The sequence below is a fragment of the Giraffa tippelskirchi genome, chromosome X (genome assembly GCF_054371585.1).
Source record: "Giraffa tippelskirchi isolate mGirTip1 chromosome X, T2T-mGirTip1v1.2.pri, whole genome shotgun sequence".
In the NCBI taxonomy this organism is placed as follows: domain Eukaryota; kingdom Metazoa; phylum Chordata; class Mammalia; order Artiodactyla; family Giraffidae; genus Giraffa; species Giraffa tippelskirchi.
The window spans coordinates 1506257-1530951 of record NC_137289.1 but is presented as its reverse complement, the minus strand read 5'-3'; the positions used below and the strand labels follow the sequence as shown (position 1 = coordinate 1530951).

The 24695-nt window shown below is 59.3% G+C and overlaps 1 protein-coding gene across 20 annotated transcripts in view; it reads right to left on the bottom strand.

The window, feature by feature from the left end:
- ATP2B3 (ATPase plasma membrane Ca2+ transporting 3) overlaps nucleotides 1-24695 on the bottom strand; it is a 59335-nt gene that overhangs the window by 32678 nt on the left and 1962 nt on the right. For 4 of the 20 annotated variants that reach the window (XM_081568118.1, XM_081568120.1, XM_081568129.1 and 1 more), the window contains exons 1-6: nucleotides 8064-8271; nucleotides 4200-4397; nucleotides 3645-3902; nucleotides 3352-3477; nucleotides 3081-3226; nucleotides 121-157 (exon numbers count right to left, since the gene is read on the bottom strand). In XM_081568118.1, the coding sequence (XP_081424244.1) occupies nucleotides 121-157; nucleotides 3081-3226; nucleotides 3352-3477; nucleotides 3645-3902; nucleotides 4200-4397; nucleotides 8064-8271 (973 nt within the window). Of the gene's footprint in view, nucleotides 1-120; nucleotides 163-3080; nucleotides 3227-3351; nucleotides 3478-3644; nucleotides 3903-4199; nucleotides 4398-8063; nucleotides 8391-24695 lie in introns of those variants that run through there. The other 16 variants (XM_081568117.1, XM_081568119.1, XM_081568116.1 and 13 more) reach the window with 9 other exon arrangements.

The window sequence follows — 24695 nt, the reverse complement described above, 5'->3', positions numbered from 1 at the left end:
ACTGGCTGCCTGCCCCACTCACCTGGCCTCCAGGTCCTGCCCCTGCAGCTGAGGCGGGTGGCTCCCCCCACCCCGCCTGGCACCCTCTGCCACCCATCCTGAGTGCAGAGCGCCCATTACCTTTGGTCTGGCTACTCTCCATCGCCCCATCCTGCTGCTTGCCTACAACGGAGAGGAACGACAGACACGGAGACTTGAGAACACCACGTGGCCCTGGCAACACACACGCACACGGGACAGTGGGGCACAAGACACTGCAGCCAGGGTGTGTGGGAGGAGGGGCGGGCGGTGAACCCATGGGCCAGAACCAGCACAAGGGGCTTGCTTAGATCAGGGGCTTGCTTAGATCGGCAGTCCCCAACCTTCCTAGCCCCAGGGACTGCTTTCATGGAAGACAACAGCTCATGTCTTGCTGTGCAGCCCAGGTCCTACATGGAGTGGTATCCATCCGGGGCTCAGGGGGTTGCGGTTCTCTGGCCTACTGCTGCTGCTGCTAAGTCGCTTCAGTCGTGTCCGACTCTGTGCGACCCCATAGACGGCAGCCCACCAGGCTTCCCCGTCCCTGAGATTCTCCAGGCAAGAACACTGGAGTGGGTTGCCATTTCCCTCTCCATTGCGCGCAAGTGAAAAGTGAAAGTGAAGTCGCTGATTCCTAAGCCCCGTGGCCTAGAGATCAGCTTTCTACGCAGCACAGCCGTGAAGGGAGAGGAGTTGGCCAGGGTCAGGACACCCATAGCACTGGAGGGAGCATCAGGGCTGGACCCCAGGTGGATCTGTGCGGGGGTCCTTCGCTGATGTGCTTTGCCACCATAGAGCCTGCAGCTGGCTGCTAGGGACAGTGGCAGTGACTGGCTTCCCCATGCCAAGGTAAATGGTACTGGCCGTGCCTCTGGTTTGCAAGGTTGGCAAGGACTGTCCCACTGGGAGGGCCCAGGAGAGCCAGCAGGTGAGGGGCTTTGGGCTTGGGGGTTCGGGTTCTGCACCCCAGTTCCTCTTGCTTCACCTGCACCCAGGAGAGCTCTCCAGAAGCCACACACGTACAGCCCCACGTCCAGGGACCACTGACCCCAGGCAGGAAGGGCTCATGTGGGCTGTCTCGTCAGCCCCCACAGAATAGCTCATGGTCACTGGAGATTCTGGGATGCAGACTGGAGAAAACGTAGCTCCCAGGTGGTGGGGTGTGGTCTGGAGGGTTCCAGGCAAGCGGGAGAGGCTCCCTCCCACCCTCATGGGGGGTTGGTTGGGCCCCGTGGGGACGTTCAGAGGTGAAGGGGTGGGTGACAATCTGGCACGAGGAAGGGGTGTCACCCTGTGATTGGGGGAGCCTTCTGGAGGAGGGAAGGAGGTTTGAGATGAGCACAGCCAGAAGATGAGGGCTGGACCTGGCCTGCAGAGGGGGCAGGAACCAAGGGAGTGGAGGAGGAGGAAAGACAAGTCAGCCCAAAGAGGACGACGAGGAGTCAGGCCAGAAGGCAAGAAACAGCCTTTGGTGGTCAGGGAGCGCTGAGCCTGCAGGCAGAATGGATCTAAGCGGAGGTGGGGAGAGGGTGAGACCCCACCTTCCAGTCTCCAGTGCGCAGTAGTGGGTGCAACGCCCCCTCCCGGAGCCTGGCCAGGTCGGCTTCCCCTTGGGGCTCCCTTCCTCTAGGAAACCAGGTGCTGGAGATACCTCCTACCTGACATAGCAAGCGGAGGACAGGAGCCGGGGCTGTGGGGACCCGGGGGGCTGGAGGTCAAAGAGAAGGGGCCTAGGACCGAGGCTTGAAGTACACTGACATTGAAGGGACCTAGCAGAAGGGGGGGGGCGGGAAGGAACGTGGAGGGGGGCTACCTGCCAAGAAGCCATCAGGATGTCACTGGAGGGTCACTAGGGACTCCAGCCCAGCCTAGGGGAGGCCTGGGGTCTGCCTACCCACCCACTGGCCCTCCTGGGGCCCCAGGGTGCTGACTGTTCAGAGACACTGGGCTGAGCCCTGCAGGGAAGGGAGCCCACGGAGGGAACCCAGGCCCAGGCTGCTAGGACTCGGGGCCCTGGGAAGCCTCTAGGCAACAGCAGCTCACCCATCTCCTCCAAGGAACACAGTGGCCCAGGGAGGAGGACATGAGGAGGTCTTTCCTTACATTGACCCATCCCCATATTCCTGGGCTGGCAGACCGATCCTACCTGCGGTCAAGGCCCAGTGGCCTTGACTGACTGGGGTGGAGCTGGTGACTGGTGACCCGCTGCCCCTGTGCACAGGACCCTGGCTGCAGACGTCTGGCACACGGTCCCCCCATACCAGTGTGTGTCTTTGTACTTCTAGTGGGCCCAGGGGGCTTCACTCAGAGGTGGGGTGCACATGGAGCAAAGGCCATTCCTCACCTGCTTTGTCACAGGAGTGGCCTGAGGGGAGACCCAGGTCAGTGCAAGATGAGTTGTGAACAGATGTTGTGAGGACTGCAGGGGGCACCTGCCATATCTGGGGCTCAGGATGGTGGCAAGGGGAGGCAGCTGGGTAGCCATGTGCCAGGGTGGATACAGAGTTGGGATCTCTGAAGACATCTGTCCCTTGGCAGTGCTTTCCCTTGGGAGGGCCCCAGCCCCCTCTCAGTTTCCTCTGCTGTGATGGCCTTTAGGGTGCCCAGGCCCTCCTACTTGGGAGCCCCCCACCTCGGCTGTGTTTCCCTAGCTGTCATGGTGGCCTAGGACCCTCAGCACCTCACCATGGGGCCAGGACACCCCCCTCAAGAATGGCCCCGAAGCGCTCTTCCAAGCCAGGGTGGCTGGTCTCTGCCCTCCAACTCCCTTCCTACTCAAGCAGGGCCCTCCCCACACCCTGGCACACCTGCACCCGGGCACACATGCCCCAAAGCCTTCAGGGCACAGCCATCCGAAGGAAACTGCCTCGCACGAGACTGGGGGCCCCAACTTGCTGGCTCTGGGGCAAAGACCTCAGAAGAGGGGCCTCCAAAAGGAATTCCAGGAGAGAGGGTATGGGCTCCCAGCCGCTGAGGGCTGGTTCTTGTCAGTGCCAGAGCAGGGACAGGTTGAGTGAGGGACCACCAGCAGGCAGGCTCAGAAGAGAGAGCAGGCTTCATACAACGGTTAGTGCTGCCTTACCTTTCTTATCCTTCTTCTCTTCCTCCTCTCCACCAGCTCCAAGCAAGGTAAAGATGATGCCCGTCTGGGAGTTCACACCCACGGCTGTCACCACCATTCTTCCAGAACCTTCCATGACATGAGTGCCTGGCACAGCAACACAGAGAGGCTGAGACAGACATCTGTACTGCGGGCTGGGAGGTACGCTCAGCACCTCCAGGTCTTGTCCCAGGCCTCCCAGGACCAGGAGCCCTGCTTCCACCGGGGCTCACCTGACAGCAGCATGGGGTCCTTGTCTGCCGACTTGCGCACATGGTCCGACTCGCCCGTCAGGGAGCTTTCATCGATCTTGAGGTCGTTGCCCTGGATGAGCACGCCGTCGGCAGGCAGCAGGTCTCCTAAGGCCAGCCGGGCAGCCAGAACACAGACCGTCCGTGCATCCAGGCAGCCTTCCTCCCCACTGCCTCCCACACATCCCCATTCCTGTCGTCCAGCTGCCAGGGAACCGGGCCCACAGAAGCACCCAGCTGGGGTGTGCTGGAGGGGCTGCCCTGGGCGCACTCACCATACTTGACCTGGGCGATGTCCCCCACCACGAGCGCGGCCACGGGCACCTGGAGGAGCTGCCCGTTCCGGATGACGGTGAACTTCTGCTCCTGCTCGATGCGACTCTGCAGGCCTCGGAACTGCTTCTCTTTGCTCCAGTCGTTGAAGGCCGTGACCAGGACCACGCAGATGACAGACAGCAGGATGGCAGCCCCCTCGATCCAGCCCGCCTCGGCTTCCCCTTCGTCTTCGGCCCCAGCCGACACGTTCCCACAGGCTGCGCCGGCCCGAGGACAGAAGGGAAGGACGGAGGCGGCAGATGAATTCCTTCACTGGCTCCTTCCTGCTGCCGGGACCTCCTGGCACCCTCCCCTCCTGCCGGCCCCTCGGTGGTGGCGCCCTCGACCAGCTGTGCGCCTCCACGCCCCGCCCCTCCATGCCCTGCCCCTCCACGCCCCGCCCCTCCATGCTCTGCCCCTCAACACCCCGCCCCTCGGCGCCCCGCCCCGCCCCGCCCCGCCCCGCCCCCGCCTCTTTCACACTCCGCCCCTCCACGCCCCGCCCCGCCCCTCACCTTCGCTCTCCTCCCCGGGCGGTGCATAGAATGAGAGGCCCAGGGATACGATGGCGGCCACCTCCAGGATGATGAGGGTCACATCCTGCAGGGCCTCCCACACCAACTGTAGGAAGGTCTTGGGCTGCTTGGGGGGGATGAAGTTCTGCCCGTAGATCTGCCTGCGCTTCTCCAAGTCGTTGGCGTTGTCAGCCAGGCCTGCGCAGTGCGGGGACGCGGAGCAGAGGCACAGAAGGAGACGATGGCAAAGGCCAGCCCCGCACCCCCCGCTCCCTTCTCCGCACCCGCCCGTCTCCCCCTCTAGACTGAAAGCTCCCAGGAAGCGGAACAGCACTGGCCGAGCACCTAGAGCCCTTCTGCAAAGCCTAGGGGGCACGGAGGGGGCACAGGCAGCGTCTCCAGCTGCCTGGATGGCACAGGTGTGTGAGCACGTGATAGCGCGGAGACCCCAGCACAAGGAAGGGCTGGACCACCCTCCCATACGCCTTGGTGGGGCCAGGAGCTAACATCCCCCTCTGCATCCTCACAAGCTGCTGTGTGTGGGGTGGCAGGGAGGAAATGTGGGGTGCAAAATCCACACCCACAAAGAAGCTGGCCCCAGGCACTCATTTCAGAATCTGTGGCCTGACTTCTCTTTCTTGGGACAACTCACTTCCTTACCCAGGTCAGCACCAAGGCCTCTGGGTCTTTGCTTTCACAGGGTGAGTCTCCTCAGGCCCATTCCTGAAGGCAGCAAAAGCTTCCATATGGGACTGGCATTCAGGCCGCTGTCTCCCAAGGCCAGACACCTGCTTGGCTATCTTCCCCAGGGGTTGACATAGTGCCCTGGTCCCACCCTTGGCCCTTGGGCTTTGGCTTCCTTCCAGGCCCTTCCACAGGACCCCTCCACCTCAAAGCTTTCTGGCTTTTTGGCGCCCCCAGGTGCCTGGCCCCACAATGACACCTCATGGACACTGTGGCTTGCAGTTGCCATCCCTGAGGAGCTACAACTCCCAAGGCCTCCAGTGCGGAAGGGCAGCGGTCGGGGTGGGGCAACCGGAAGGGCTGGGGTCCCAGCCCGTGGGGTGCTCCTTGTCGGCTTGGAAAGCCACACAAGATGTGGTCCCAGATGACTTGAGAAAATGAAGGTGCTGAGTGAGGCAATGGCACCCCACTCCAGTACTCTTGCCTGGAAAATCCCATGGACGAAGGAGCCTGGTAGGCTGCAGTCCAAGGGGTCGCGAAGAGGCAGACACGACTGAGTGACTTCAATTTCACTTTTCACTTTCCACTTTCATGCATTGGAGAAGGAAATGGCAACCCACTCCAGTGTTCTTGCCTGGAGAATCTCACGGGCGGTGCAGCCTGGTGGGCTGCCGTCTATGGGGTTGCACAGAGTCGGACACGACTGAAGCAACTTAGCAGCAGCAGTAGCAGAGTGTGGTATAGAGGAGTCCGAAAGAAGGAGGGTGGGTGTGTGCTGGGTAGGGAAAGGTGGTTTCTGGGGAGGGGACGATGGAGCCCCTCAGGGTGGAAGGACAGACAAGAACACACCCTCTGGACTAGGCTGTGACCGCACACTGTCTCAGCCACCCAGCAGCAGCCACAGCTGTCTCTGCCCTTCTTCGCTGGCCTCACTGTGCCTGGGCCCAGCCGTGGGTCAAGTTTTTGGAGGCTGTGGTCTCCCACTGGGAGAAGCTGAGAACCTCAGCTTCTAAGGGCCCAGGGACCCAGCTGAGGGCTTGTGTCCCACTCCCTTGACCTACAGAAAATATGAAAAGTGGACTTACTACTCAGAAGGTTCTTGAACCCTGAATCTCCCAGACACCCAGGGTCTCCACTACCTCCACTCTGGGAAAGGGTGCTCGCTGACTTGGAGCCACCAAGAACCACAGAGGCCCAACCCACCATCTAGAGAGCCTCTGGGCCCCCGTCACACTTCAAGAATCTGCACACTGCCTGCCCAGCCCCATCTGCCCAGTCGGGCCCTCAGGGCCCCTTTCCCAAGAGTTTCCTCTCTCCCTCCCTTGGCCTGTCTGTTGGCCTTGGTTTGCCCTTGATGCTGCCGCAATGCTTCTCTCTTCCTTGCCCTAGAGCAGCCCAAGGCCTTGGCCTTCCTGTGGGCACTGGGGTCTGGAGAAGTGCTTGCGGGGGTGACCCAAGACAGCCAGCAGCCCCTCCAGTTCCAAGCACACGCTGGTCCGGCCCAGGTCCAGGCTGCAGGGGCAGCGGCCAGTAGTTGGCATGGACACAGATGGGCACCCTGCCCGGACCAGAGGCCAGATGCCATCAGAATTGGATTAGGACCACATCGTGCGGCTCTCTACTCATCTGCCCCTCCTTTCCGTGAGTGTCAGCAGAGGCCAGCCAGGGGAAGGGCCACTCACCCTAGCCTGGCCTAGGCTCCCAGCTTCTGGAATTCTCTTGGATGCACTTACTGCCAGGAGGGAACCCAAAGTCCCCTCCTCCAATATAGTATGCATCTGCCTGGCCTGCTGTCCCCCTCACCTTGCCAGGGGGTGTGCGGGGGCCCTGGGGCTCAGCTAAGCTGCACACCAACCCCCAGCCTGGAGCTCAGGTCACTGTGTCTGAACAGCAATGGGAGCATCTAGGTGGGCCGGGACCCACGCCTTCTTCCAGATGCAGAGCGGGCCAGCTGACTCCCTCTGTCGTGGCTGGGCCACCCACCTGGGCACCTGCTCTTCTCTAGGCCCGCCCCTCCACCGGGTGAGCGCCAGAGCTGCTGTGGCAGAATCGGGCACATTCCCAGGGGCCTTGACATTTTAAATATTTAACAAGGCCTGACAGGCAGAGGAAGGAGCTGCCAGCTGAAGCCCATCTGCTTCCTTTTATCTGGGAGAGGCCAGAGCCCTGGTGGCTAAATGGCCCTCTACCCTGGGTCTCCCCCCACCCAGCCCCAAGTTGGGGGTGGGGGGACAGGCCAGGAGGAGGGGAGGATAGAGATCCTCTGGCCCCAAGCCAAGCCATCTGCCCCTGATCGATCGCACACACGCACCAGGCTGGGGCCCTTGAGAGCACAAAGCAGGAAGGACCCAGGTGGGCCCTCAGCGCTCCTGACCTGGCCAGGTGGGTGTGCTCTCACTCGGCCTCAGGCCCACCTCCTCTGCAGGGAGCAGGGGCACATCTCTACCCCCTGTTGCAGCCCTGGTGTCACCTGCAGATAGATGGAGCCAGGGAGCAGGAGACAAGGGCGGCGGCCAGGGCACTGGTGGACAAAGGTGTGCCAGCCGAGACAGGGCCGACGGGATCCATCAGCGCTGGCCGGGGACCGTCCTGGCACTGGCCTGGGGCAGCCCCAGTAGCCCTGCCAGGGAGGTGGCAGCTAGGCCAGAAATGCTCCAGCTGGTGGAATCCGGGGCCAAGCCTGGCTCCCTTCCCCAGGGGGTCCCAGCCTCCTAGGAGACCCATAAGGCCTCCACGCCCAGAACCTTCTGGAGGACACAGAACGGGGACAGCATGAGGGGAACACTTGGTCAAGGGCCGCCCCGCTCATCTCTTGCTGAGGTTTCAGTTTAGGGCCCATCCTGCCAGTATGTGCCATTCGGTGCCAGCTTCCTCCCTTCCTCGGTTTGGGTACTCCATTGCTATTTCATCCAGAGAAGAGATGCGAGTGGGAACTGCTGGTGATGGAGGCAGGGGGGCAGGGGGGCAGGTTGCCCCATGCAGAACATCTCCCACTCTAGGGGAAAATGATTGCCCAGGGAGGGTACACAGGCACAATCGTGGTCATGGTCTAGTGAAGAGTGCCTCTGGGAAGCAGCTGCAAGTGCGGTCTGCCCTGGGGCTACGGAGCCTCTTCAGGGAGGAACGTGGGGCGGTAATGGCCCTGCACCACTGGCATACCCACCATGCTGGCAGACTTACCCTCGGTGGGTGAGGTCTTCAGCCTCCTGCAGAGCCCACCCACATCCCCATAGGCCTCCTGGACTTTCTGCAGCGCCTCTGCCCCCCGGAGCTCCATGAGGGAGCGCAGCTCGGCCAGAGTGCACCCAAAGCCGCCTGCATGTGGGGCCTCCCGCTGCTGCTGGGGTTTGGGGTGGAACTCGATGGAACTGTTGGCCACGTCGCCCATCCTGCCTGTGGCACTGGAGGGGGGGTGTTCTCGCAGGTGCAGGCTCTGCCGGGGGCAGGTGGCCCCCTGAGGTCCCAGCGCCGGGGTGAGGTGTAGCTGGGGTGGCCAAGCGCAGACACCTGGGGAAAAGGAGGTGAGAAGTGCAGTTGAGAAAAAACCAAGGTCCCCTCTCTGGAAAGTTCTCTGCAAATGCGTACTCAGGTCGAGCCACGACTCACTGGTTGCAAAATTCCCCCGCCCCCCACCACCCCCAGGATGGGCCAGGGTCCCTCATGCCCCCCAGGCCTGCCTGCCAGGTCACCCCTCAGTCCTGCCCACCACAAGCACACAAGCTGGCAGGGCTTGCCACTGGGGGCATGAGGCAGCGTGAGAGTCTCCCGGTGGGGACCTGCTGCCGCCAGCACTAGGCAACCTGGGACATGGGGGCTCTCGCTGCCCCCCAAGTCCACCTGGGCCCCCACACTGGAGCAGGCATGACACGTCGGGATGGAACAAACAGTGGATGGTCCTGCCCCGGCATAGACGCTCCATCACGCTGCCTCGCTTGCCTGATTTAAGACTTGCCCCGCACGGCAGGCATGCCAGCATGCCGTAAGTCCCTGGCAGCAGTGGTCTTTGGGCAGGGCCCCTGCGGCTCAAGGTTTCAGGCCCGTGGGGGTCCAGGGAACAGGGCAAGCCATGGACAGAGCCAGCTGGGCGCTAGGCCAGGGCTTAGTGCACAGGGTGTTTCTGCTGCCCTGGGGGAACCTGGGGTCCAGGGCTAGGAAGGGAGAGGGTAGGGTGGCAGGGGAAAAGGAGGGGAGAGGGCCAGAGGGAAGGGGAAGGAGACAGGGAGGGAGGGAGTGGAAGGGGAGGGCAGAGGAGAAAGCGGAAAGCAGCCATAGGTCATGGGTGACTTCTCTGTCGCCCTGCCACACAACACAGCGCCACCCCCTCCCCCACACCCTCCGGCCCTCCAAATGGCAAAGTGAGGAGCTGAGGTCTCCCCCAAATTAACAGCAGCCGGCTAAGTCCCGGGCTACCCGCCTTCCTCCTCCACGGAGCATCCTGAAACTTGCCCGAGGAACTCCGGTACCCCTGGCTGCACCGTCCGCAGCCCTCACCGAGTCTGGTGGGCTGCTGGGCTACCTGGTCCCGGGTCCCTAGCTTCTCCAGCTCGTCTCTCCCCTCCTCTCATCCTGGCTGGCAGCCTGCGCAGGAGTGGTGGCATCGCCAAGGCCATGCACTAAGCTCCCCCGACTGAATGAGTCTCAGCACACGTGGCCTTGGCCTTCACACCAGCTCAGATGCCTCCTGGCAACGTGGCTCAGTTGGGCCGGATCCCTCACCTTTGGGGAAGCTCCCAGCTCACAAGGATCCTCTTGGAAGTAGCTCTTGGCCACCCACCCAGGTTTCTGATCTAGAACTGCCCATGGAAACACAAAGGCCTGGAGACATGTGGCCTCTGATCTCAGGAGAGCCGTGGCTGCTCTCAGAGGCCAGCCGACGCCAGGAGCAGGGATGTGCCCCAGTCCTCAGGGGCTGAGACCAAGGTCCCTGGAAAACAAGGTTCATTTCCTTCATTGCCCACCAGCCCAAGGGGGTCAGAACACAGAGGGGCTCTCAGTTCCTCTGGACACTGAGGCGGTCCCTGCCACAGAGGTGTAGCCTGAGAGGCATCTCAGCCAATGGCCATCTAAAGTGAGCCAGGTTGTCAAAGTTTGGGCATCTAAGTGTTAACTCTCTAGACAGTTTTTGCACAAAGCAGCCTTCCCTGCCGGAAGACGTGGGAACAAGATGGCAGACACACGAATGCACGGTCCTCTCCGGCTCCCACGCATCTCCCCACCGCCTGTCCCTCCTGTTTGCCATCTGACCGATCTTTCCTGAGCACCTACTCTGTGCCCGTGCTGGCCATCCCTGCTGGCTATGGAGGGGTAGGCAGGACTGAACAGGTCCTTGCACTCTCTGGCCAGGAGGTGGGTACCTAGCGGGTCCTGCTGCTGAGACACGTGGCCATAACAGCTTTGGAGTGTTGGAGGGGGGCACAGTTTCAGCTGGGGGCCAGGATGGAGGGAAGAGCGTTCTGAGACCAGGAAGAAGGCAGGTAATGGGACAGGGTCCCGGACAGGAAAGCGGGCTGCTGATCCCATGGGACCGAGAGTGGCAGAGGCCACCACCAAGCAGAGGGCTGTTGGCTGATGATGGACATAGGGGAGGGAGGCAGGAGATGAGGGCTGGGGCTGCAAGAGAGGGGAGAGTGGGGGCCCCAGGGTGCACCTGGAGCTCAGGGGACTTGAAGGAAGCAAGGCTTCCAGGCATTAGTGTGGGGCCAGGTGGGCTCCTTCTGGGATGCTCTGTGAAGGCGCCACCCACCCAGGCAGGCACGGCAGGAACCCCCTCCCATTTGTCACTTGGCCAGGTGAAGGGGCAGAGACACAGGGACACCCGGGTCTCCTGCTTCTGACCGCAGGCTCTTTCTGGAGGCGCCGGAGGCCAAGATGGCAGCTTCTGACTGTCACTCACACTCCTGGGTCCTCTGCAGACGCCTCAAGCCGTCACCCTCCTGCCCCAGCTTCCTTCTCCACCTTCGCTTAGGTGCTGCCCATGCTGGGATACCTGTCCGCCCTGCTTTCTCTACTTTGAGCTCTGTGCCCCTGCCTCGACGCTCCCAGTAGGGAGCACCCTGGATGAAAGTGGCCGGGTTGGGCTCAGTTGCCCCAGCCCCCTTGCCTGTTGGTTGCTGGAGGGGAGGGGGGGGGTCTTGTCCATCCGCAGCTTTGATCAGCCCCAGGCCCATGGACAGGGCACTGAGGCCCTCAGGAGTTGGCTTCCAGAGCTCAGACAGGCAGCTGGATCAACCTGGGGGTGCTATGAGTTCAGGAGGCTGGGGGGCATCTGGCAAATATGTGAGTCACTTGTCCCTGAGCAGAGTCCCCAGCTCTGGCCGGCACTCATCCTGGGCTGTGATGCCTTTGGCAGGCAGGCCACTGGCCTGCATTCCAAGATCTTGTGAGTTCGACCCTGAGGTCCCAAGGACAATCTGGGTGCCTTCACAGCCCCCCACTGAGCCACCTCCCGAGTGCTTCGTTCTAAAAGGGAAACCAGGTGAACAATCTGTTCCTTTTATCCTTTTGGCCTCTACACTCACTCAGACTCGATTGGAAGGCACTAGGCCCACCCACGAGTCAGGTGGGCTCATCCAGGTAAAGGTTGCACCCTTCTAGGACACAGCACCCTCCCTCCCAGCCCTGACAACCAGGGCTCACCCAAGAGTGCCTTCATCCTCCTCCATTAAGCAACAGTGGTGGCCCAGACCCAGCCACACCAGGGCTCTGAGCTGCTCCTTACTGTCATTGCTGTGGCCTTACTGGCTCCAAGGTGACTCCTGGTAAGGTGACCAGGGGGAGAGTTGAGACCTGGCCTTCTTTGAGGGCACAGAACTCTCCTAGCCCCACGCCGTGGTCCCTTGGCTAGATTTGCCATTGCTCCATGCTGTGGCCTGGCCTCCTGCCTGCAGCTATGGCCTGCTCCCTGGCCCTCAGCGCCTGCCAGGCAGGTCCCAGGGGTCTCCCCGACTACCACCCCACAGGTCTCCCTCCAGCTGGGTGACTGGTCACTACACGGCCTGGTTCAGGAGTTGTCAGTCTATGCCTCCAAGCTGCACTGCCCAGAAAGCATGCCCCAGCATCAGTCCTCCTAGCCCTGCCTTTTGCACATTTCTTCAAAGACCCCCTCAGCCCCTGTCCTGTGCTGGTTTGTCAGCTCCATCCCATAGCCCGGTCAGCACACCGTAAAGTCCCCCTCTCCCCCGCCAGCCTCTGATGAACCTGAGCGTCAATTCACATGGACGGTTCTCCACACAGTCCCGCCCAAACCGACTGCCGCTGAGTCTAGAATCTCACAGCCAAATCCTTATTTCACTCTGTTTGCCAGGGCGCTGACCCGAGAGTGGGTCTGTCCTGTGCTTGGGTCATCAGCTCTTTGAGACACGTGGTTATTGAGTGGGTGGGGAGCCCACTTTGTGGTGGGCCATGGCTGGGGACAGGGACCTAGACGAGTGAGTGAATGAGTGGAGGCCTGGGTGGTCCGAGAGAAGCCAGGGGCCTTGGGAGGTGGGATGCAGGGATGATAAGTGGACCCCTCAAGTTGGAGAGTGTGCTCTTGAGAACGTTCCTCTTCATCAACTCCACAAGCTACCGGGTACAGGAGTCATCAATAAGATCAAGACCAAACAGCATATCCTTTGGTTTCCCTGTAAGCCTGGGGGATGGCCTCCCTCCATCAGAAAAAAGGACAGCAGTCATCCTGAAATGGCCAAGAGCAGAAGTGATCAGGCCTATCAGGGCTGCAGGCCTGACGGAGACTTCCCGGCCTGGGCTGGCTGCCTAGAATGGTTTGTAGGCACCGAAAGGGCAGGGAACATACCATTTCTGTACACTTCCGTCTCTCAAACCTTAATTGGCTTAATTGAATTGAAAACCTCCACGGAGAGGGGACTCAGACTTTCTGGCCTTTGCTCCATCCTGGCCCAAACTGGCCAGCACTGGTGGGGTGGCAGGAGCTGACCTGCTGGGGGCTTCCTGTCCTACCTCCCCCAGTTGTGTGACTTTCAACAGGCTGCTACCCGGGGGATGGTGGTGGGGGGTCGCATGGATCACGGCCGGAGATTGCTCAAGTTCGCACCTGGATTTTCCGATGCCTCTTGCCCCTGGGCCCTGTGACTCATGCCCACCCAACCAGAAACCCAGGAGTCTTCTCCGCCTTGCGCCAGCCCTCCCTGGACACTGCTGACCGGCTTTGGGAGCTGTCCCAGCACCTCTGACTTAATCTGCCTGGGTCCCCCACTTCACCTCCTGTGACCCCCCCTCCCCCCAGGGCCCTGGGCAGCTAGGAGCTTTCTGAATGAGATGGGGGCGCTTCTGTTCCCAAGCCCTGGCTCCAGAAGCTTCCCTCACTGCCGCCTCACAGACACCCCATGAGGGTGAGGAGACGCCTTCGCTCCATTTCAGAGAAGGCAAAACTGAGGCTCAGACCTCCACGCCTCACCTTCCATGTCCCCAAAGGGAGGGTCAGACCACCCCGGGCTGCCAGGAGAGATGGCCCTTCCGATACCCCAGTGCCTTCATGGAGGAGATGAGGGGTGGAGGACATCTGCATCCACAGGGCTGACCGGGCATCTGTGACTGGCACCGCCACCTCCCTGGGGAGGATGGATCGTGGTCGGTGGCACCAGCTAGAAGTCCCTGGGCCCTCTTGGCAGTAAGCTGGGGCTGAGAACACCCCTGCCAGGGAGCAGAACCCCCACAGTGGAGTCCCCAGTCCCATCTAAGCCCCATCCAAGGCAGCGTCCCGGGGCATCAGATGCCACTTGATGCCCGCCCCGCGAGTGCCCCCCTGGCTGACCCAGCTGCGCAGGGACCGGGGGGCTGAGCATCCAGACTTGCTGTGGGGATTTCTTGAAATAACAGTCCCCTCCTCTCACTACATCCAAGCACCTGGAACCTGCAGATGGGCTTGGGGCCAGGAGCCCGTGGAGACTCAAGGGAGCAGGTGTCCTCTCCTTGTCCTGCCTGGGAGATCCCCATGATCCCAGGCAGGTGGGCCGGGAGGCCCAGTACCCCCTCCCCCTTGACTTCACCCACGCCACCCCTCCCCACCCCAGGGCCTCGCCCTCCTGCTGGCCCCACCCCCTCCCTTCTGCACGACGCACCTTGGTGACCACCGGGGCAGGGGAAAGGAGGGATCCAAGGACCAGGCCTGCTTTCAGCCAGGGAGGGAGGGAGGGAGGCTGGGGGGGAAGGCGCTGAGGCAGAGAACAGCCTCATTAATATTTCAGAGGCGCCGTCACTGCAGCTCCTGGGCCCTTACAGCTCCGACACTTGTGCTAGTGGAGGGAGGAGGATGGGATAAAAGAAGGAACTAAAACAGAGAAAACAGATTTAAAGGGACAGCCCAGCCGCCTCCCCCACCTCCATGCCTTCCCTCCCCCCGCACCTTGTTCCTGGTACAATCTGTGCACACGCCAAGTGGCTCTCCCAAGGAACAGCTTTGGGCAAAAACAATAACAGCAGAAAAGGGTCAACCCTCTCCATAAACTCGCGTGCAGCACCCGCTCTCATCTCCGCCCACGTGGGGCTGCCCTGTCGCACTGTGACCAGGACACCCAGGCTGCCCCAGGGACAGACTCAAAGGACCATGTGAGGTCAACCGAACCACAGATGCCCGGGCTCCAGACATTGGAGGTCCCCACTGAGCACAGTCCACTCCAGGGAGATTCTAGAACCCAGGGAAACACAAGTCTGGATTCCTAGAGGTGGCAGGGACCGGGGTCTCCCTGATTCAGCTCTTGCCCTCGGGTGGGCCTCAAAAATGTAGACATACAATTACCATAGGATCCAGCAATCCTACTTGAAGGCGATCTCCCCAACAGAAGGGAAAGCAGGGCCTTGAAGCGATACCCATCGCGCTGTGTTCACAGCAGCCTTATTCTCAATAACTGAAACATTTAAAACCACCCAAGACTCCATCGATGCATGCCTGGATGAAGAGAACGTGGTCCAGCCCCACAATGGAGTGTGATTCAGCCTTAAGGAGACAGCCACTACAACACGGCTGGACCGACAAGGCGTGATGGTCAGTGAGAAAAGCCAGACACAAGGACAGACACAGTATGACTCCACTGGTATGAGGTGCCTAGAGTCATCAGACCCTAGACAGAGAGAGGAGGATGGGGAGGGGGCATGGCCTGGGGGAGGGGGAGTTAGAGTCTAATGGGGCAGAGTTTCCATTGGGGAAGATGGGCAGTTCTGGGGACGGACGCACACCCACGTGAACGTACTTAATGCCGCCAACCTGGACACTTAAAAATGGTCAAGATGCTAAATTGGAAGTTCTGTGTGCTTTCCCACAATTAAGAAACATAAGAGGCCACGTGGCCCCTTTGCTCTGTATCCAGATTAGCTTCCTGTGGTGCCCCAGGCCACACAGTCATCACAGAATTTCCACTGCCTTGCCTGGCAGATCAGCTGACCATTCGGCCCATGTGAATGTTAACTTCCTGGAGCGGCACCTGCCTGCATAGAAACCTAAACAGACCTTCCTGCACTCCAACCCTGCGGCCTCAGGGGCTTTCAACACCACCTGCAGCCTGCCTCAGCTGGGTGGCTGCCTCAATACGTGGCAGAGAAGCGGATGAGCTGAGAGGCCAGGCTTGCTGGCAGCCACTCCCACCACTCTTGTCCCCTTCTGGAAAGCCATGTGGCCCCCAGGGGTTCCGTGGGCGCCCCCTCTCTCCTTGTTGCGCATGTGCACTTCCTCAGATGTGCTGACCCCACCCTGTCCTCCGAAGGGACCAGAAGGTGGTGTGGCCAGAGCAGACAATCCAGCCTTAGGAGCTGCTCACGAATCCCCAGGAGCTCGTGGCAGAGACTCGCTAGACTTTCCCTGATTTCTATTCATGCCTTCCCACGTCGTATTTTAATCTTTAGCTAGGAGTCTAGTCATCCAGCTAATGACTATCCTCCCCCAACTCCAGTGTGGCTACGGAGGACCATGTGACTAGATCCTGGCCAATGTGAGCAAAAGGGACATGGAACCGCGTTACTCTCAGGCAGCACTAAGGATTCTCACCACATGGGACAGATCTGACTTCAGGGTTGTGTCCTAAAAGAGAAGGATGTGTTCCCCGCTGCCCCTCTCCTTCTTCCTGCTGGCTGGAATGTTGATATGAAGACTGGAGCAGAGGCAGTTATCTTGCTCCATCTGGCACATGGAATCCATATGTCAAGGATGGCAATGCCATGCAAGGAAGCCAGATCCCTGATGGCCAACTAGCCCAAGGTTGCCTCCTAGACTTTTGCGCACAGAGGAAATCCTCTCTCCCTTTCACTTTTATGTCCGTTAAGCTATGTCTCTGTTACAGAGCTTAAGCCTCTCTCCTGGGTAATTCAGCTATATAGGGAGGAACCCAGCCAGCAGGTAAGATGCCTGCCTTCCCTCCCTGACCAAAGTCAGCCCTGGTTCTCGGAGAGCCAGGAGGCCTCCCCGAAGTTTGCATGACCTGCCAACCCGTGACATTTCCATGGGTTCCCTGGAACATGGGGTGGTTCCGAACCGGGTTCCCTCTCATCTGTGTCATTTGATATTGTCCTAGAAGTTCTACGCAAAGGAGAAGACAGAACCAGCAGAGTACCGGAGAGAGAGACACAGACAAGCCATCAGGTCACAGGCAATACCGAGCACCCTTCTGTGTCATGGTGAAATTCCACATTCCCTCTGTGCCCCAAGCCTCGAAGGCAGGAGGAGTCATTATCCCCACGTTAGGACTAAGTTGCTGAGGCACAGAGAGGTTAAAGAACTCACTCAAGACCACACAACCAGGGACTTCCCCTGGTGCTCCAGTGACTGGGACTCTGCACTCTCAAGGCAGGGGGCCCGGGTTCAGTCCCCGGTTGGGGAACTGGGAGGTCGCATGCCGAAACTGCAACTCCTACATGTCTCGGCAAGGGTCAAGGACCCTGCAGGCTGCAATGGAAGTCTGCTGCAGTCAATAAATCATTCTTAAAACAGAAAAGGATCACACAGCCAGCAATGAGCAGAGGCCAATGTGGACTCAAGTAGTCTGACTCCGGAGAACTCTACATTGCTCATCTGCCAAGTGATGGCCCAGAAAAGCGACGAACATGTGGTTCAAAACAATTCAAAGAGTTCACCAAAGTGACAAGACAGGAAATCTGTTTCCATATACCTCAGAGATTGAGGGTGTCAGGGCTAGAGTGAGGCTCAGCACAAATCTCTCAACCTCTCTTGGTCTCCACTTCGGAATCAGGGAAAGGTGCCCTTATTCCTCCTGGTGGCATTGCTGTGAACTCTGCTGTGAAGTCACCACCACCACACACTGCCCCCCCTAGGAAGGGCCCCAGGGGCCTGTTTCCCTGGAGGGTTTTCTCAATCCCAGCAGCCACACCTGTAGACGAGAATTCACAGGTCGGGACCAGGCTCCACCAGGGAGGCCAGATCATTCTGCTTGGCCAGGGGCTGACTCCTGTGGGGGGCCTTTCACATGCTCCCCTGCTTCTGGGGCCATCCTCAAGCCAACCCAGGCCCCGAATCCCTCCTGGGGACCACGAGGCCCAGGTGGGGGGCCTGGAGAGGAACTGAGTCCCCAGGATGCTTCTGGGGGGAAGTCCACACTCCTACATGGGAGGCTTTGCATCACCGGGTACCCCTCCATCCCCGAGGGAAGCGTGAAGCCCTTTTTCTTACTGGGGCCTTGCAGCATTATGGGGGTCATGACTACCCTGGGGGTGGGGGAGGCTGTCATTTGTTTCCTGCCAGAAAAGGTGACAGTGTGAGCGAGCAGGAGCGGAGAAGCCCACGGGCAGGAAGCATAGTGACACTAATTATCCAATTACGGCCGCCGTGCCAGGAGAGCGCTGCATTGCAGCAGGGAGCCCCGGCCAGCTGCCCCTCCCCCGCATGCCAGGCTGCCACACTCTGCCCTCCTGCTTTACCCTGCGAGCAGGTGGCAGCCACTGAGGTCCTGGGCCTGCTCCACAGAGCAGGGCCTGGCTGGCGGGCTCAGGAATGGTGGGCTTGGGGGGGAGACCCAGAAGCACTTGGGCCTGGCCCCTGGGGTATGCCTCTGGCCCCCCAAGGGGCAGAGAACACACACATGGGGCTTGCAGAGCCCTGACCTCCAGGCTTTCATCACCAAGAACACGAGGATAGAATGAGGGGCCCTCAATCCTGATCTTCCCCTACCCACCAAAAAACAAAACAAAACTCCCTGGCTCTGTCCATGGTACCACAGGGCCCACCCCTGCTAGCTTCCAATCCCCAGAGCGGGCTCCAAGCCACCGTAAGCAGCCAAGTCCTAAGCAGGTAATTAAGGAAATTACAGACAGCTGGAGGCCATGGGATGCTCAGGCCCAGGGGGACTAGATAAGGAGACTGTCAGGACACACGCTTCCTCCTAGAGACAGCCTCTGTGGGGGCCCCGTTATGGGTCCTGGTGGGGAAGGGTCTGCTTTCTGTCTCCCCTTGGGAAGGCAGGCTTGGAAGGACTCTTCGAGTCAAGGTCAGGGGCTGGGGAACCATCAGGGAAGAACCCCCACCTCCCCTTGGCCAACAGAAGAGTCCAAAAGGCCGGGCTGAAGATGGGGGACCTGACATGTGTGGGCTAACTTGGGCCCCAACTAGGGGGTCTCGAGTGATGGCAAAGCAGGTCTCCTTGGGTCTCTCATAGGACCCAGCTTGCCCAGAGGTTGGAGGTAGGTTTAATGGCCAGGAGAAAGAAGTGATGAGGATCATTACCATACAAGGACCCTGGGGACAGGCCACACCAACTATGTAGCAAGGACCTTGGTCATGGGCACCCCACTGGGACAGGTGAATGGCAAGGGTGCTGGGTGGGGCAGAGGAGATGCGTTCAGACTGAATGTGGGAGGTCAGTTCAGCTGACCTTCTGTGACCCACACATGAAGAGCTAGCACACCGGAGTGTTTGGGCCACGTTTCGAGGCTGACCTGCTGCCAAGAGCATGGAAAGTGGAGGAGAGAGTGGCCGGTAGTACCACCCCAGGGGACAGCTCAGAAGCCGTGGCCCAGGGAGGGGCATCTGCAAGACTCCCAGACTCTGCTCCAGCATCCTTACCAACCCCAGCTGGCAGCCACGGCAGGATCTGAAGGTCACCAGGGCACCAGACGGCAGGGGCCTGGCTGCCATCTGAATCATGGACCCTGTGCCCTCCTGGGTCCTGAAAGCTATCTCTGGTGAAGGACCCCACACACAAATGCAGAAGCCTCTCCAGCGAAGCCCTGCAGCCCCAGGGGGGTGCTCGGGAGGGAGTGGGAGGTCGTGCAGAGCTAGGAAGGCCCCCATCACAACAATACAGGGTCCTAGTGCCCCCCACTGGGCTGATCATGGCCCACTAAGGCTGAGAGCCAGGAAGGGGCTGGTGGATGGTGGGGGATGAGTTGGGGGGACAGCCCTGGCATACCCTTCAATGAGATGACAGTGCCGCCTCCTGCTCGGAAGAGGGAGACCAGGGGCCCTGACCAAGCCGCCCCCTTCCCACCCAGAGCTGCAGTCACGTGGGCTTCTCTGGGGGCCTCCAGGGCCGGGGTCCTGGGCAGCAGCCCCCAGCCAGTCCTTGCCCTCCGGCCCTGTGGGTGGATGGGGGTGCTGGGGGCACCCTCACTCTGCTGTGTTCCCCAGGACAGAGGCAGGGAGGAAGGGCCTTCTGAGAGGAAGGGCCCTGTCAGCTTCCCAGGAGGGAGGGATCAGGTGGGGTGGGGGGCCACCAGGACAGCCGGAACCCCAGCACCGAGGGGCCTGGACCCCCGGCCCCGGGTCACGAGCTTCCCTCCTAGGCTCCTGGCTCCAAACTAACACAGGACGCTTCGCCCAGGCTATTCCAGCAGGAACGGAGCTGAGGCCCAGGGCTGGGGAGCGGGTGTCAGGGAAGGCCCCCCTGGGCCCGCCTGGCAGCTGGACGCCCGGACGAGGCAGGGAAGCGGGTGCCCCAACTGAGGGCACCAATCGTTCGCTGTCAGGCTGGTCCCACCACCACGAGCTGCCCAGTAGTCGCCTCGCAGAGGCTCAGCCCAGAGCCCACCGCCGCCAGCCTCACCCCGGGGGGGTCCAGGGTGGGTGTCAGCACGTGGCTGTGAAGGGATACCCAGTGCCCCATGGTCCGGGGCTGGAGGACGTGCCCAGGCCCGTCGGGAAGAAGGGCCTGCAGCAGATGGGTGGCGTCCACCTGCGTTCAGGGCCGGCCTGGGTTCAGACATGTGACTCTAAAGGGTGCCAGGAGGACCAGAGCCCCGCGCTCTGAGGTCTCCCGTGGCCATGATGGAGGTGGCCAGCAGTGACGCCTGCGTCTCCTGGCCCCTTGCTTGGTGGCCGGCTTTGTCTTCCTGCTTCTTAATCAGCAGGGTCTGGTGACCCTGGGCCGTCTGGCCATCCTCACTCTAGGCCTTTGCTTCTGATCACGCTCTCCCACCCAGCTCTGCCTCCCCTGTGTCCCTCTGTGAGGAAAACCCAGTGTCTGTGGGGACGCATCCTTGCACCAGAAGCTGAAGAGACCCATATAACAAGAGCTTGATTCGAGGGACTGGACAAGCAGCTGTAAAGGTCAGGGGACAAAGAGGCTAGCAAGAAGAGCAAAGGAGCTTTGCTTTCAGAGAACTGACGTGGGACCTGCAGGTCAGGTATCAAAGGATACAGGGTGTGGGCAGACGACCCAGGGACAGGCCCTATCAGACATCAAGATCACACATTAGCCAGGGAACAAATGGTTTAATAAAAAAAATGGGGATGATGGCTTACCACTTGGGAACCTCACCTTGTACTATTCCCCAGCACACTTTTTTTTTTTTTAATTAAACTGGATTTGGCAAATTCTTGCCTCAAAGCCAAATCTGGCTGTGAAGTGTTTTTGTGAATAAAGTTTTATTGGTACACAGCCACAGTCAGGACAGAGACATTCTGACTTGCCAGGTGGAAAATATTTACTCTCTCTTTGAAGAAAAAGTTTGCCCACCCCTGGATGAAAGAGTTAGACATCTTAAAAATGCAGCTACACATACGCTCACTCACACACACGCAGTGTGTGTGTGTGTGTGTGTGTGTGTGTGTTAGTCATTCAGTTGTGTCCAACTCTTTGTGACCCCATGGACTGTAGCCCACCAGGCTCCTCTGTCCATGGAATTCTCCGGGCAAGAATACTGGAGTGGTTTGCCATTTCCTCCTCCACACACACACACAGACATAGGGCCAACCCAGATAGCTCTGGACAGTTCTCAGGTTTCCGTAAGGGATTCTGTAAGCCTAGAAGCAATGGAAGGAATCACACACACAAAATTGTGAGACAGAAATTGTTAACCCTTTGCACGAAAACATGAAAAGGCAAAGAACAAAGGGGATTTAAAACTATTTGCAACCAGGATGCTAAACTGTCAGTATGTTTCACGGATCAAGTTTACCCAGACCCGCAAGAGGAAATACTTGGTCCTTCATAAATAAAGGTGAGGAAGAACCAAATCACTCAACAAGAAGAGAGTCAATCAATAAACGTGGAAAAATGCTCACCCTTGGGAATAATTCAAGGCATAGAAACTGAAGTAGATATTTTGGACCTAGATGTTTATGTCAGGTTGTTTGATTATAAAGCTTAACGCTGGCAAGGCTGCAGTGAGCCAGCCCTTCAGACGCCCAGAAAAGCCCTTTGGAGCAGAATTTGGCAGAACGAGCTTCCGTCTAGGCACTCTCTCCTTGGGACAGAGGGAGTCACCCGCCGAGATGCTCAGCAGAGCCTCACGGAGGAGAGCGAAATGAATCCGACCGCCTGAATCTCCACAAATAGCCAAATAATTAAGCGAATTACAATCTCCTGAGAGAATATTATTCAGCCATTAAAAATTGTAATTACAGCCCTGAGGAGCGCCCTGATACATCCTGGGTGCTTGAGAAATTGCTGTCGAATGAGCAAAGCATGATGTGTCGTTCCTCCTTTGTCTCGTTCAAGTACATTATTTGTGCGATAAGTACTGACTGCTTTCATAATCTTCAAAAAATTAAACCATATCTATTTTGAAAAAAAATCATTTAAAAAGGAATTACATTAAGAAAGAAAATGCTTGTGTGAAGTAAAAAATAGATTCCACAATGGTGCCCACGGTATAATTACAATAATGTGAAAATAAATAGCCCGTGCAAAGAAAATGGTGCAGAGCTGTGTCCATTGAAATGGGAAACACTGGCGGGCATTTTGGTGATAGGATGGGGAGGGCTGTTTCTACATCTTCTACTTCTCAGCGTTGCATGAATTTTCTGTTAAGAGCATTATTTTAAAATGAAAGACACAAGCATTATTTAAAAAAAAAACAAACACCCAAGAGCCTTCACCATCTGCAGAGCTGCCCAGGTGCCTCCAGCATGCCCAGTGAGAGATCCCGAGCTCAGGGCAGGAGACAGATCCAGTTTGCCCAGTTCTGTGGGCGCACCTGGGCTGGCCCTTGGTAAGTGTGGGAGTGGACTCAGGGTCCCCATGAGGATCGGTCCACATTGGCTCTAAAGTGGCATGGGGTGACACAGTGTCCTGGCCTGATGCAAATGTGCTCCAGGCGTGACTTCTGAGCACTGGAAACATGCTGTGTGGCCAAGGCCTGGGATTTTCAACTGCAATTTTCATGCACTTGCAGTTGTGGCTGGTGGCTCCCGCCCTGAACCTGGCCACTATAGGAAGCACATGTCTCATCTGAAGACGATGGTTCGCATTGACTGAGGGGCCGCCTGCAGAGCACCGAGCCAGGCTCAGGACCGCATTATGTAAGGCGCTCCCCAAGGACACTGACCACGGCGCCCACTTCACACGACTCAGATGTGGACCCGAGTCGCCTTGGACCTGGGACTCAGTAGAAACCTCCTGCTCTGCCCCCCAGCTGCACTGGTCCCCCTCGTCCTATGGTTCTGGGTGTTGGTTCTGCCACCTCCTAGCCACGTGACCTTGGCCTCATCCCCTTCCCAAGCCTGGGCAGTCTGATGATGCCCAGCCCCGACTCCTCCAGTGGGGAGCCTCTTTCCTCTGTCCTGGGGATGTCTGGGCTCAGATCTTGCTCTCCAAGCGGTGCTCCCAGGTCCACTTCCAGCACCTCCCACCCAACAGAAGGTGCATAGGCAGGGGAGGGCTTTGCAACCAGGCACCGCTTGGCCTGTCTTCTGCCAGCTTAACCAGGGCAGGGCAGGGAGAAACAGCCAGCAGTTGGGGTACCAGCTAAAGAACTGGCCTTCTGGGGAAGCATGGGAGGTGAGGCAGCATCTGTGTGGTGCAAGGGTCTGCCTGCTGTTCCCAGTAAAGTCGTTGCCGAGCCCGGCCCCCTGAGCCCATCTCACAGGCGGCACACCCCCAGTCAGACCAAATCTTCTGCCTTCGCTGCTACAGCCCAGGTCTCCATGTATCAGCAGACACCTACCCACTTTTGTAGAGGTGCCCTAGAGGGGTCCCAGGGAAGAAAACTGAAGGGCAGACAGTCCCCCCAACTTGTTCTGGACTCATATAACCCCATAGTTGGTCCGTTTCCCTCAGGAGGTTGCTGGGGGCCCAGCTACTGGGTCATTCTGCACACTCAGTGAGGTGTGAGGCATAGGGTCTTCCCAGGACTGGAAGTGCCCTTGACCCGAATTGGCTCATACACCCAACGCTCCGTTCTGTTGAGTTCCACCCAGACTCCCAGAGTTGATGGAACCATTGGCAACATGCATGAACCAGACTCGGGAGTCTAACTGGCCTGCCTTCCAATCCAGCTTTGAGCACCTCCTCCTGGCTGTGTGACCTTGGGCAACTTGCTTAACCACTCTGGGCCTCACTGGCCTCATCCGCAAAACGGGGACCGCAACAGTCGCTGCTTCATTCAGTCATTTCACTGAAGTAAGAGAATGTCTGGGAAGCCCTGACCACCGTGTCTGGCACAAATTATCACCACTGTCAGGGCTGACATTAGTTGACGTGCTGGTGACCTCTGACAGAGACAGCAGCCATCAGTTAAATACACAAAGCTTCAGTTTACAAACCAAAGGGAGTGCAACGGGCAAAGCCCACATGTATGCTGACAACTCTGTAAGGTGGTAGGAGGAAGCCGGGCCTGGCTTTCCCTAGATGGGAGAGTCCCAGCTGGAGTTGAGCTCTCAAAGTCCCCAGGGGCCCAGGACCCTCTGATCTTGCCCACCAAGGAGGTGAGGGTCCCTCTCTAAAAGCCACGCTGGAGGAGGGCAGAGAGGCTGCCGCTGACCCCAGCACCCTTTGCTGCCTCCTCGCACGCTGGAAGAAGCCGCTCTGAACCGGACGGAGAGCGCACACTGAGTCACGGCTGGCCTCCCCGCGCTCCCAAATGATTCAGCCTCTGAAGCTCCAGCTCTGAAGCCTGAAATGTCAGCGGAGTTCACCAAGGCCCACCCCCGGGCTCCCCGGGCCTGCAGCGGGAAGATACTTAGCCAAGGTCACAAAGACCAGCAGGCCCAGAGCTGGCACCAAAGCGGGGGGCTTCCAGTCACCTTCTTTGCCCCCTCGGGGCCTGCTGCAAAGTCCCCGCCTGCCAGCCGCCAGCGCTCTTAGCCTCTGGGGCTTCCTTCCCTGGAGGACTGGCTTCCCTTCTGGCTCTGCACAAAGCCCCCTCCCACGCCACCCCGGTTCCATCTGCCTGTGTTACTCCCCCAGCCCCCAACTTCTGTGCCAGAGATGCCTGCCCCTTCGCTCAGACCACCTGGTGGCGCTAGGCATGGACCAGGTTGGTCTGATCCAGACTGCCCGTGTCCTTGGCCCTCCTCCTCGAGGCTAGCAGCGGGGACAATCCATGCCCTCAGATCACAGCTGCCCAGCCCCCTCCAAACGACTTGCACTCCAGGGACTGGCTCCACCCCCACACCCACTGCTGAGCCTCAGC